Source organism: Hippocampus bargibanti, linkage group LG05, assembly GCF_051943395.1.
Source record: "Hippocampus bargibanti isolate YZ-2025 linkage group LG05, ASM5194339v1, whole genome shotgun sequence".
Classification (NCBI taxonomy): domain Eukaryota; kingdom Metazoa; phylum Chordata; class Actinopteri; order Syngnathiformes; family Syngnathidae; genus Hippocampus; species Hippocampus bargibanti.
Window position 1 is genome coordinate 26,512,883 of NC_142738.1, and position 12,742 is coordinate 26,525,624.

The window sequence follows — 12,742 nt, forward strand, 5'->3', positions numbered from 1 at the left end:
CAAAGAAGACGAGAAGGATTCGGTTAGTGGTTGAAAATGCAAAGAGGAAAATATTGCAATACTGTCATTGGAAATTTGATTCAGGTGGAATTCAGATTTTCTTTGAAAGCATACAGTACACTCTGTTGCCATATGCTTATGTGAGGCAAAGCACAGCAAATCTGATGGTGTTCATAAAACACCCAGGGTATCGATTTTAACACTGAGCAAACCATGTGACGGCCATCCAAAAGAAAGGCATCCAACGTAAAAGCTTGGCCAAAACAAACAGGCGGGCCAAACCTCTAAAAATGGAGGACACTGATTTGCTGCCGATATTTAAAACCCATCTCAAAACTCACTTCTACTTTTTGGCATTTGACTTAGCATGATTGATCTTGGTTTCACTTCCTGGTGCTTTCTACTATCTTTGTGACTGCTTTATTTCCTGTATATGATAGCTGTCGATGTGAAGCGGTTTGTTGCAGCTTTGGCTGTTGTTAAAGCGCTACATAAATCAATATGTATTGTATTGGATTGTATTGTATTGGATTTCCCTTTATTAGTCTCGCAGTGGAGAAATTTACATTGTATTGTATTATATGGTACAGTAAAGTCTCGTTATATCGATATTCAAGGGAGTCCGAAAAAATATCGATATAACCGGGACTATCGATATATCCGACCCTGTTTGCATGTAATTTTCTCCGTGCGTGCATAGAAATAGTATCGATATAACCGGGACTATCGATATATCGATATCGATATAACGAGACTTTACTGTATATTGTATTATATAGAACTTTGAGAAAACTGTTAAGCCAACACCAAATAGTGTATTAATTCAGCTAAATGGTGTTGATGGTACAGAAATATTGACACAATTAAGCGTTTAAATTGACACTGAATGTTGATGCCCATATTATAGATAGGGTGGAAAAAAAACATACTTCCTAATCGTAAATAAAAAGTATGACATGACATGAATTTAAAACAATTTTCTTTTATTAAATCAGTTTGTTCAGCGCACACGAAACATCGGTAGTAGCACAACCAACCACAATGACCATTTTGTTCATTCCCAGTTTTTAAAGCATTGATATTCACAACAAAGCAGATTATTGAATAATGAAACATTTTATTTACATAGATATTCATTGATTTTAAACAGTGTAATTCTCTGTGCAACAAATGTGGAATACATTAAATAAACACAGTGAAATGGATCAATGAGGAAAAATAAAAACGCCTTATGATGTGAATGTACTAATTTTAAAGTTATGATCATACATCCGGAATTGGCATCATTTGTACTTGTAATGGTTGATTTGCTGCTTTCATCTAATGGATCCTTATTAGGACTGAAACTGCTTAGTTTGCACAGCCTTTAGCATAGGCTGTGCAAACACTGCTCGCATTTTCATGCTTTCCATTTGATCATTTGGGTGCCACTTGTTCAAACGATTCAACAGGTTTTGTGTATTTCCTTGTTTTTGACGACATTGCAATGTAAACAACTTACTTCCTCTATGTCACTTTGAAGATATCACGAGGGGTGAAACTGTTCTTGTCAAAATAGCTTCATCAGTCATGGCTGCCCACCAGCTGCACGTCTCGTTGTACGTTTGGTCAATTAATAATATGACTGAACCCGTTTAATGTTTCCGCTTTCAATTATTGGCAGATTCTGAATGCATTAATGCACTTTTTTAGCCTTAAAAACTGAATTTACATCGATACATTCATCTAAACTTCTCAGACAGTAGTGGGGTAAACAAACGTATTACTTTCAAATGCAAGTACTGTATTTTTTGGTGTATAAGGCACTAGCCTTGATTTTCTTCAAAAGATGGCAATGTGCCTTATACGCAGGTTTGCCTTATATGTGAAGTAATATTGATGTGATAACATGAAAAGGTCAGGAGCACCAACTCATTTTCTCCACGTAGAAGAAGTAGTGCGGAACCACAGCCTCTACTGTAGCGCTTTATAATATGGCGTGCCTTATACAGGTAACATCTGATTTACGACCGGTGCGAGTTACGACCATCCACACTTACGACCACGACCGCCAGACCCTTTTTAATTATACGGCTGGGACCGCTCCGATGAGATCTGCAGCGTGTTTGCAATGCATTTGGTCGAATAAAAACTCGAGATGGTCCTTCTTGTTTAGATTGAACAAGTCGAATGTTTATTCGCCAAAGCACAGAGAGCAACCGCTTTTCTCTGCATTGAGATTTTTTTTTTAATCGCTGTCAAAGGACCATATGTCGCGTTGTGGCTGTGGTGCCAGATCTGCTCAACATTCAGCATGCCTCATTTATCTTAACAGAGAATATTACAGCATTTCACAAAATGAGGATACAAAATAATGGTTTATTCATAAACACGTACGACAATTTTAGCCAACGGGTGGGGATCGGCACTCAGGTCGAGGGTGCCTCAGACCTGGGCGAAAGCCGAGGCGGGTCGGCTGTCGGCGCTCGGGATCGGCGCGACGATAGCACCGCGTCGGGCCCACGCCGCCACCGTCTCTTTGAGTCTTTTTTTCTTTGGCGCTCGCCTAAATCTGAGCGTATGAGTTGGGCAACCTCTTCTGGCTTCTCTGTTAGCAGATAGAGCGATTTTTCAACAGCACGTGGGAAGCCGTGCGTATTTGGGTCAGCAGAAGGACACAGTCATAAAAATCGATAATACGAAATATAAAATGATAAAAATGACACGAAAATGTATAAGATTTATATTTTAACTGTAAACAGTTTCGTATATAATAATATTCAATAGAAAATGTTGCATAAAAACAACAGACTGACATTGTATACTATCATGTAGTTTTATTAAGTTCATCCTGTCTACTTGATATCTAATTTAAAACAGATTCTTATCTTACAGACAGTGTATTGTCTGACGAAAGCGGAAGTAGGCGCCAAAACATGTCAGGTATTTGAACACCGACAATACACTGTCTGTAAGATAAGAATCTGTTTTAAATTACTATCATGTAGTGTAAACGTCACATCGGCCATTTATGAATGGATATCCGACTTACGACCGTTTTGTCGGAACAGAACCCGGTCGTAACTCGGATGTTACCTGTATTTGGTAAACTTTTATATATTGATATATTATATTTGGAAAACATTTTTCATATATTGAATGTGCGCCGTATAGTCCAGTGTGTCGTATAGTCCAGTGCGCCTTATAGTCCGGTGCACTTTATATTTTCAAAACGTTTGAAAATACACCATTCATACACCGAAAAGTACTGTAGTTACTACATCGAAATGTATTACACTGTGGAAGTAAGTTGCCCATCACTGTAGACATGATGTTTGCACTTGGTATGGATAGTTGCATCTCGCACGCTGCCTTCGTGGTGACACTTGGACAACAGAAGGGGAACAAAACAGGAAAATGATGTTGAAAAAAATGTTGCGACTCAAAAGAGGTAACTTCGGTTGTGAAAAAAAGTGCGTTGTTTCAATTACAACCATTTGAACAATGTATCCCTGTTACACCCGAGACTAAAATGTCTATTTTAGTTCTTCACTGGTGTGAATGCAACACCAACATTCTGTTTTTAACACTGCCTCAAAATTTTTAACACTGCTGTATTTGCCATGTATAAATAAAAGGTGACGTATCCATGGAAAAAGGGTTAAATATGCCCTTTAAATCTTTTGGAGCATAGGTTTCAAATGAGTGGTCCTTGACCGTTATCTTTGAAATGTTTCCCGCTGTGCGTGTTGCAAGAATGTCAGCCTAATTAAAATGCTCAAGAATGACTTTGAGGATGCGCTTCTCCTTTTTATTCATCCACATATTCATATGGTAAGTGGTAGCAAATAAGCTTTCCATCTCATTGTTGTCTATGCTTTTTGAATAATAATATAAAAGCTGGTTTTAAAATCAGTTTGGTGAATTGGTGCTTTTTGTCATTATCAATTTTGTGTGTGTCTATTTAGAACCAGGACTATTGTTTTCATTTTAATTGTCAGCCTCAGGCCATTAAGTCAGCAGAAGTATAATTAGATGCCAGGGGTGTGCAGGGAGCTTTTGCAAGATATGATTCTCATAGATAAAATGGGGCCACATAGCATCAAACTAGAAATGTAACATGCACTGTATTTACAAAATACAGTAGTTGGAATGATCTATGTGTGCAGCTGTCTTCTAACGCAGTATACGAGTGATGCTTATTGAGCCTGTGTTTTTACATTGTTTTTTCCACACATAACTTTGGAATTACACAATAAAATGCTCATTTTTTGTAACAAAATACTAATTCGTAATTTTGAATAATTAGCTATAACTATGTGCACAAAACACAGCTTTGTGTCCACCCAGGGTGCTTTGGCTCAAAACAGGACAGTTTGATTCCCTTTGAGCAGAGGGTGGAGGTTGTGGCTCGTCCCCCTTCTATAGTTGAGAGGACTGGTTCTATAATTGCCACTGAGCATGTGGTCTCAAGTATAGCATTGTTTTCACTTTGGCTGGCCATCATTTCAATTGGAGCTGTTACATTTTCTGATTCTGGTTCTCATTCTTTTACCTAGCAAGGTGGGTGCAAAAAACAAAATGTTTGCATGGATGAAATCAGAGGTTAGCAAAACCTAAGGGCTTCATTTTGATAGAGCATAGACTAAAATAACATTTAATTTCTGTTTGTCGTTTTTGTTTTATTTAACAAGAGTCCACATTTGGGTTCGACGGAGGCATTTGCATAGTAGGTGGGATGTAAGGTTTTGCAGCAATAAAGGATCGATGAGAAGGTTTCTTCAGCCGTCATCTGTACTTTTTGAAGGTGTCTGACATTTCGCCTCCTATCCAAGAGGCTTCGTCAGCGAACTGATGACGGCTGAAGAAACATTCTCATCGAAGGAACACTCCTGTATGACTGAGAGCTTACACAGAAGCAATAAAGGATGTTCTTCAATACTTGCACTAACATAATGAAACTGCGCAGTGAGTCCTTAGAAGTTGTGAGCCGAACTTTTCAAGAAACAGAAATAAGACATTAGCTCACATCTTAGTCCAATGCAAAACCTTAGAGAACACTGCTCACGATGCGAGTGTTTTGTTTCCATACAGAAACGGAACGGGGACAACATTGGAGCTCTTCTTATTTAACCACCACTGGCAGTAAGGGTCATTGACCTCCAACCAACACTGCAAGTCCTTTGCTAAATGCAGTGTGACAGCGAATGCTTCATTTACTGCTCAAATGTGTGTTTCTTGGGCACTGAAAGGATACTGATGGGATTATGTAACCCCTAAAATGTATTTGCAATAAATTTACAAATATATTGCTAACAAGTGTGATTTGTTTTTCTCAGGCTCTCCAAAAGTCTGTTATAACATGAAAAAAAGTCATGATATGTCATTTATTGGATACAGAGCATCATTAAATTGGCACTATGACGTTGCAGTTTGGGGAAAAAGGATCAGCTCTTTATATGAGACAAATATCCTTTCGAAAAAGGCACATTTCAGCCAGGCTAAAAAATTACTATGCACGGAAATTCCAACGATGTTTGGCTTTTTCGGTATTATATTCATAAAATCAGACTATAGATTTGAAAAATAATTTTCCTGTTCAGACATATAAACATAATTGGTTACTTTTGGCCCTGTAGTGACTGCTGATGACGGTTTTGGGTCCACTTAAAATAAGGATGGACTCACATTGGTGAATGGTTGGCCTGTCTGCTGGTGAATGACAAATAACAACGGACCGGCGAAATTTCCACGTCTATCTCACTATATTTAAAAATGATCTCCTGTATGGTAATGCGAAGATGAAATATGTGTGTGTTTGTGTTTGTGTTTGCGAAAACCCATGCAGGCACCGCAACAACACGTAAACTCAATACCGGAACGCCAGAGCCGGAATCGAACCTTTCACCTCTGTACTGTGAATAAGGCATCCCAGCCAGTTGTTCACTGGCTACTACTACTTATTCATTTCTTAAAACAACTTAAAAATGTAAGTTTTTTCATCTTTTATAGACATTTTTTTGAACCCAGTCGATGCCGCATTGAGAATTTCAACATGAATTTACATGAATCAGTCCGGCATCTGTTTTTGCATGCTCTGTTTTTTTTTTTTTTAATGAGCGTGGGCTGGGAATTCTGAACTATAAAAAGCTCTGCGAAAAAATCCGCCACTCTAAGTACTTACAGGACACTATCTTTGTTGTGGAAATCACAGAAAAACAAGGTCACTGAAAATGAAAGCTGCACATTGTTATTGTTTTGCAGCATATTTGCTGTTTCACCATTTTAAACCTAAAAGGGCGAACACCTTACACTGTGATTCTGACTTGAATTAAGTCAAGTTTGGAGTATTATACTGCATGTATTTATCATCTTATTCCTGAACGCATACATTCCAAATCCAAATATGTAATACATACAATAAACAATAATAATAATAATAATAATAATAATAATAATAATAATAATAATAATAATAATAATAATAATAATAAATAATAAATAAACTCATACAACCTATCCAAAATTTGAAACGATGTAGGTCTGTTTCTCAACTTTAACCCGAATAATGTATACTGTATACACACAGCAATACCTCGATCAACGGGTGCCAGTGTGCGACAGGCTTGCGTGGATATGTCAACATCTCATTCCAGTGGTCTCGTCCTAGAATGTCGGCTTCATTGCCCACCCTGCACACCCCGATGATTTCGTTATGTCCAACCCTACACATAGCACAAGAGCAAAGTGAGTAACCTTGTAATTTTTCAGCATAACAGTTACGTCAGTAACGAACCGATCGTAGTCCATGACAGCTATAAGTAGACTTATTTGATTGATGTTTTCTGGGGGTACATCAAAGACGATGGCTTCATTGTATATTGGGTTTAAAGTGTTGCGTTTGGTTGATGTTTTCCTCTTCTTTAGTCTCCGTCCCTCACACATCAGTGACACTTTTACATAAGGATCTATGGAGGCAAACATGTTCAAACAGGATATTACAATCAATGGACAAGAACAGTGAAAAGTTTTCTATTAAATGACAAACGAATAATGGGAATTTATTGTGGAGTCTTTCATATAGACTAAATATATGTAGCATCCACAAAAACATACCTGAAGCACCGGTGATGTCCATGGCTTTGAGATTTCTGGCTTTGATCATGGTAATGGTGAGCCTGCCAGCCGTTGGGAGATAGCACAAAGAGAACATCAGCTCTCCCAGGTCCACATTGTCCTAAAAACAAATATACATAGTATTTTATTTGAATGCTTTTTCAATCTCACTCGCATTCTGTCTTTTCCCATTGTAATCATGTTAATCCAAAACACTGAATTTATGAGGTAAAGCATCTAGTAACTTAATAGTGTCTTGGTCAAATGTAGTTTGCAAATTGACCAAAAAATCAATATATTGTTTATACATTGTTTGTCCTCATTATGATTTAGATTTTGACAATCAATTTAAACCTGCATTTTTTTGAAATGTGGGACAAAACCAGTTCTTATGCCGTGACTGTGAAGTATCCTTGAGAGCTTTGAAAGGCGCTTAGAAATAAAATGTATTATTATTATAAGCCGTAACATCGATGAAAAGGTTTCTTCAGCCGTCATCTGTACTTTTTTGAAGGTGTCAGACGTTCTGCTGAGACATCAACACTAAATTTACATTAAAGAGAACCAACTAGCCTTTTTGGATTGTAAAGTAATTAAAAAAGAGTGCTAAAAACAGACATCTTTAGGAAGGCCACGCACACAGACCAATAATAATAAATAGGGCCGATACGACCAGTCAGACTTTAGTTCGCTGACGAAGCCTCTTGGATAGGAGGCGAAACGTCCGAAACCTTCAAATTTGTACAGATGACGGCTGAAGAAACCTTCTCATCGATGGACCACTCCTGTACGACTGAGAGCTTACACAGACACACAGACCAATGCTTACTTTTCGATTCCAACCACCCTCTACAACACAAACTAGGAGTTATCAGAACCCTCCAGCATAGGGCTATAGTAATACCAACAAGCGTTGAAAATAGAGAAAAGGAGTCAAAACATATCAGGAGAGCACTCACAAACTGTGGGTACCCTCAGTGGTCTTTTAACAAATGTCAAAAGGAAAGAATAGGGAATGAAACCAAAAATTCTGAAGATACAAAAAGGAGAGGTGTAGCAGTACCTTACATTGCACGGGTTTCTGAAAAACTACAGAGTCCTTTGGCAACACAAAATCAGTACTTATTTTAAACCGCTAAACACTTTAAGGCAAAAATTAGTGCATCCAAAAGATAGGCTGCCAAATGAAAAACAAAGTAATGTAGTTCATTCAATACATTGTCAGAATGAAAATTGTAAAGAGCAATACATTGGGGAGACTAAACACATTCTCAAAAAAAGACAATAAACATTGCAGGGATAATACTAGTGGGCCTCAATCGGCAGTACATATGCACCTAAAAGCTAGCAATCACTCCTTTGACAACAAGGAGGTTAAACTCTTAGCAAAAGAAAATGGATTGTTTGAAAGGGGAGTAAAAGAAGCTATTTTCATAAAACAGCAAAATCCTTCACTTAACCGCCATGGTGGTGTGAGGTTCAATTTGGATCGTTCGTACCACAGACTTCTAAGGCAACATAGGCTTAGTTGTGGTGATGAGGTGATACCAGGGCAAATTGGTCAATCAGGCCAGTCATCAGTCAGGACAATAGAAGTAATCACTGGAGCCGTAGGGAGTGGTCCTCTGCTCCCCCAACCTGAGAGCAGGGACCTATCATAGCAGAGTCCGGCACCGCCATGTCTGGACATTCGGGATATATAAATAGGGCCGATACGACCAGTCAGACTTTAGTTCGCTGACGAAGCCTCTTGGATAGGAGGCGAAACGTCTGACACCTTCAAAGAAGTACAGATGACGGCTGAAGAAACCTTATCAGAATCAGAATCAGAATCAGAATCAGAATCAGAATCAGAATCAGAATCAGAATCATCTTTATTGCCAAGTATGTAGGACACACAAGGAATTTGTTTCCGGTAGAACACGCTGCACTAGTATCGTTGTCAAAAAAATTGCTAAGTGGCACTATACAGTTCCATTTTGGCTACTGTTGAAAGAGTTCAAAGAGTTAATGGCTTGGGGGAAGAAGCTGTTTAAATGTCTGCTGGATTTGGTGCGCATGGATCGGTAGCGCCTGCCTGAGGGGAGTAGCTGGAAAAGGTGGTGGGCAGGGTGCGGAGGGTCCAGTAGGATTTTCCGCGCCCTAGTTTGGATTCTTGCAGTGTGCAAGTCCTCGAGAGTGGGTAGGGCGGTGCCAATGATTTTTTCCGCCGTCCTAACTGTCCGTTGAAGTCGGATTTTGTCCATTTTTGTGGCGGCCCCGAACCAAACGGTGATGGAAGAACACAGGATGGATTCGATGACAGCCGTGTAGAAATGTTGCAGCACCTCCTGTGGCAGGCCATGCTTCTTTAGCAGCCTCAGGAAGTACATTCTCTGTTGGGCCTTTTTCAGGATAGAGTTGGTGTTGACCTCCCACTTCATGTCCTGGGAGACTGTGATTCCCAGGAACTTGAAGGTCTCAACGGTTGACACCAGGCAGTTGGATTATCACCGATGGACCACTCCTGTACGACTGAGCCATTGCTTTACTGTAGTGGAGGGAGTTGTGTTTGTGTGTTTTTTATGCTCCCAGGAGGGTCAACCATGGCACACATATCCTCTGTGTTGTACCAGACCAAGGACAGCTCAGGAGACCCCTACAGATCTAGATTGGATCTAGATTACCATTGCCCAGATGCCGGCGACGTGGGCCTTGCTCTGAGCCAGGGTGATCAGGCTTGAAGACGAGCATCTGGTGCCCGGGCTCACACCCATGGAAACTGACTGGGCTCACCCCAAAAGGAAAGTTTGGGTCTCTCTCCCCTTGGTCTGAGGAAGAGTGTTCAAGAGTTGAGGTGGTGATGGCCAAAGACGAGGGACCTTGGTGGTCTGATCCCCAGTTAGCAATGTTGACTTTTGGGACTTGGACTGTCATGTCTCGGACATGAAAAGAACCCGAGCTGTTGTGCGAGGCAGAAAAGCTCGAATTCGCCTTGCCTCCATACACAGCTTGGGCTCTGGTATCAGCCCTCTGGAGAGGGGTTGGACCCTTCTCCTCTCGGGAACTAGGGCGACAGGTCCTAACTGCGGTTTGTGCTGATAAACTGAACAGCATTTCAGAGTACTTGGAAGGAGAGCTGGAGTGTGCCTCAACTGCCTCAACTATTATTGTACCAGGTGACTTTCATGCTTATGTGGGTAGGAACAGTGAGACCTGCAGGTAGGTGAAACGACCCTCTAGATTGTAACCAGATTGGTCTTCTGTTAATGAACATAAAGGTGTCAATATGTAAACGAGAACAACTGCAGCCGAGGAAGCTGATCAACTTTGTGGACACGTGTTACCAACACTCGGGTGAAGAGACATTGACTTTAACTGCCGCTGAGCCATAAGAAATTTTGCATTTTGCTTTTAAATTAAGGGAATATACAGTTTCAGTCATATTTTGCATCATTTTGACCATAGAAATGTTTATGAACACATGATACATACAGTACTTGATACTGGGCCCATAACACAGAGTGAACAACACCACAAGTCTGTTAAAATGTATCACTTATCATTGATCATTCATGCAATACATTGTTTGAAAGTAGAAGAACACAATGTTTGAATGTGTGCAGAAGCATATTTAAACAGGCAGGCATAAATTGATCAGCCTTCAATCGAGCACTCCACAGATTATGTCATATCCTCCCTTCTACACAACCACTCATTGAGCTTGCTTTCAGACTACAGAGTGCCGGTCACTACTTTTGAGCACTCAAATCCAGGCCTGCGGTCAATATTATGGTCATATGTGCTCGGCCAATGAAATTAGAGTGAAGGGCTGAAGCACATAAATAAAGCAGCGTCAGAGAGGACAGTTCATTTTTTCCAATTATAATGCTAACACCTTTCTGTCAGGAAAAGTAATGTTCTTTCTCCTCAGATCCCTCATATGTGACAGACTTTGCTTCATATCATTTTTTGGGAAACAAATAACTTTTTTGGTCTCATGAGGTCATTTTCCACTGTATTGAACCTCTAAACCCCATGAATATATCCCCATTGAAGTTAATTTGAATTTATAAGAACTATTTGTCACAAAACGACAAATATAGAAGTGTCTGTGGTATAATTGGACTGTTTTGGCGCCTATGACTCCCTCCAAAGCAGGAAATATATGTGTGAGTGTGTGCATGTGTGTATTGGGTGTGCAATTGTGCATGTGTGTCTATCGGGTGTGCAATTGTTTTCACATCTGCATCCAAGTGCAGAGGTCCTGGATTCGATTCTCGCCAGAGGTCTTCCTGTGTGGAGTTTGCATATGCTTCATGTGCCTGCGTTGGCTTAGTGTAGGTCAGAGGTCTCAAACTCGCGGCCCGCGGGCCAACTGCGGCCCCCAAAAGAATATTTTGCCTTGATATGAAAGATTAATGTTAGTGCGGCCCACATGATTGATACGAATGAAACTTGTGTGTGAAGCTGAACAAGTAGGCAAGAGAAGCCACGTTCAGAACAGTTCACGTTCAATACTTTATTTATGTTAAGAAAGCTAAAGGTTCAATAACTGTTAATACATACATTTGAAACTTTATTAAAATCATTAGTTTTCCTGTGGTTTTCTCAGTCGTCTGTATCTGCCTTATGATCATTATAATTATTTTATTTATTTATTACTGGTTAATTTATTTTTTATTATTTTTTTTTTCATTTATTTAATTAATTCATTTTTTGTGTGTTAAAAATAAAGATTTTGAGAACATTGGAATGTTTTATCTATGCTTTTCTTGTGGAAATCATGATGCGGCCCAGCCTCACCCAGACTCTGCCTCAAGCGACCCCCGGGTAAATTGAGTTTGAGATGCCTGGTGTAGGTACACCAGGGTTTTTCAATATCTCAAAAATATGCATGGTAGTCTGATAAAATGTTCCAACTTGCACCAGGTGTGTTTGTAAACCAATCAAACAATTGTGAAAATATTTGTTCAAAAAGTATCAGAAGCACAGATCTATTTATAACTTAAACGGAAGGAAAACAACTATCTTTTGTTGTGATTTCACAGGATGTGTCTGGCTGCGTGGCTTCCAGGCTTGTTTCAGTGTGGAATTTCTTGGAGGGTGCACTTCCAGAGTAGTTACAGATGAATGAGTGGAATGGATAGGACTTGCAGGCATGAGCCTCTGCATTAGTATCGCTACTGATTCCAATATTTTTTTTCTTTTAATTATTTGTGTTAATAAAAAATATATCTTCTTTTCCTTTCAGTTTTTCCTGTCAAGTGTCGCCACAGCGAATCAGTGTCCTCCATCTAACCCGGGTTTTCATAAACCTCCTCTTAGGTGGTCCTTTCGGTCTCCTGCTTGACAGTTCAACACTCAGCATCCTTCTTCCGATAGTCACTCTCGCTCCTCTGGACATGTCCAAACCATCTCAGTCTGACCTCTCTGACTTTCTTTCCAAAACCTCTAATATCAGTTGTCCCTCTAATATACTCATATCTGATCCTATCCAACCTGGTCATTCCCAAAGAAAACAGAAAGATCTTCATCGATGCTTCCTCCAGCTCTGCTTCCTGTCTTTTCTTCATTGGCACCGCCTTCAGTCCAAACATCATGGCTGGTCTCACCACCGTTTTATACACCTCTCCTTTCAGCCTAGCTAAAACCTTTATATCACACA

General features: G+C 39.7%; 1 protein-coding gene and 1 long non-coding RNA gene across 4 annotated transcripts in view; both read right to left on the bottom strand.

The window, feature by feature from the left end:
* The window catches only part of LOC148898347 (uncharacterized), a 295,352-nt gene that overhangs the window by 141,335 nt on the left and 141,275 nt on the right, over positions 1-12,742 (bottom strand). The gene's annotated exons all lie outside the window — the stretch shown is intronic.
* Positions 1-12,742, bottom strand: part of syt9b (synaptotagmin IXb) — a 55,551-nt gene that overhangs the window by 1,721 nt on the left and 41,088 nt on the right. For 2 of the 3 annotated variants that reach the window (XM_088997510.1, XM_088997513.1), the window contains exons 5-8: positions 7,096-7,216; positions 6,776-6,947; positions 6,575-6,704; positions 2-3,364 (exon numbers count right to left, since the gene is read on the bottom strand). In XM_088997510.1, the coding sequence (XP_088853636.1) occupies positions 3,272-3,364; positions 6,575-6,704; positions 6,776-6,947; positions 7,096-7,216 (516 nt within the window). In that variant the 3' untranslated portion in view covers positions 2-3,271. Of the gene's footprint in view, position 1; positions 3,365-6,574; positions 6,705-6,775; positions 6,948-7,095; positions 7,217-12,742 lie in introns of those variants that run through there. The other variant, XM_088997511.1, reaches the window with a different exon arrangement.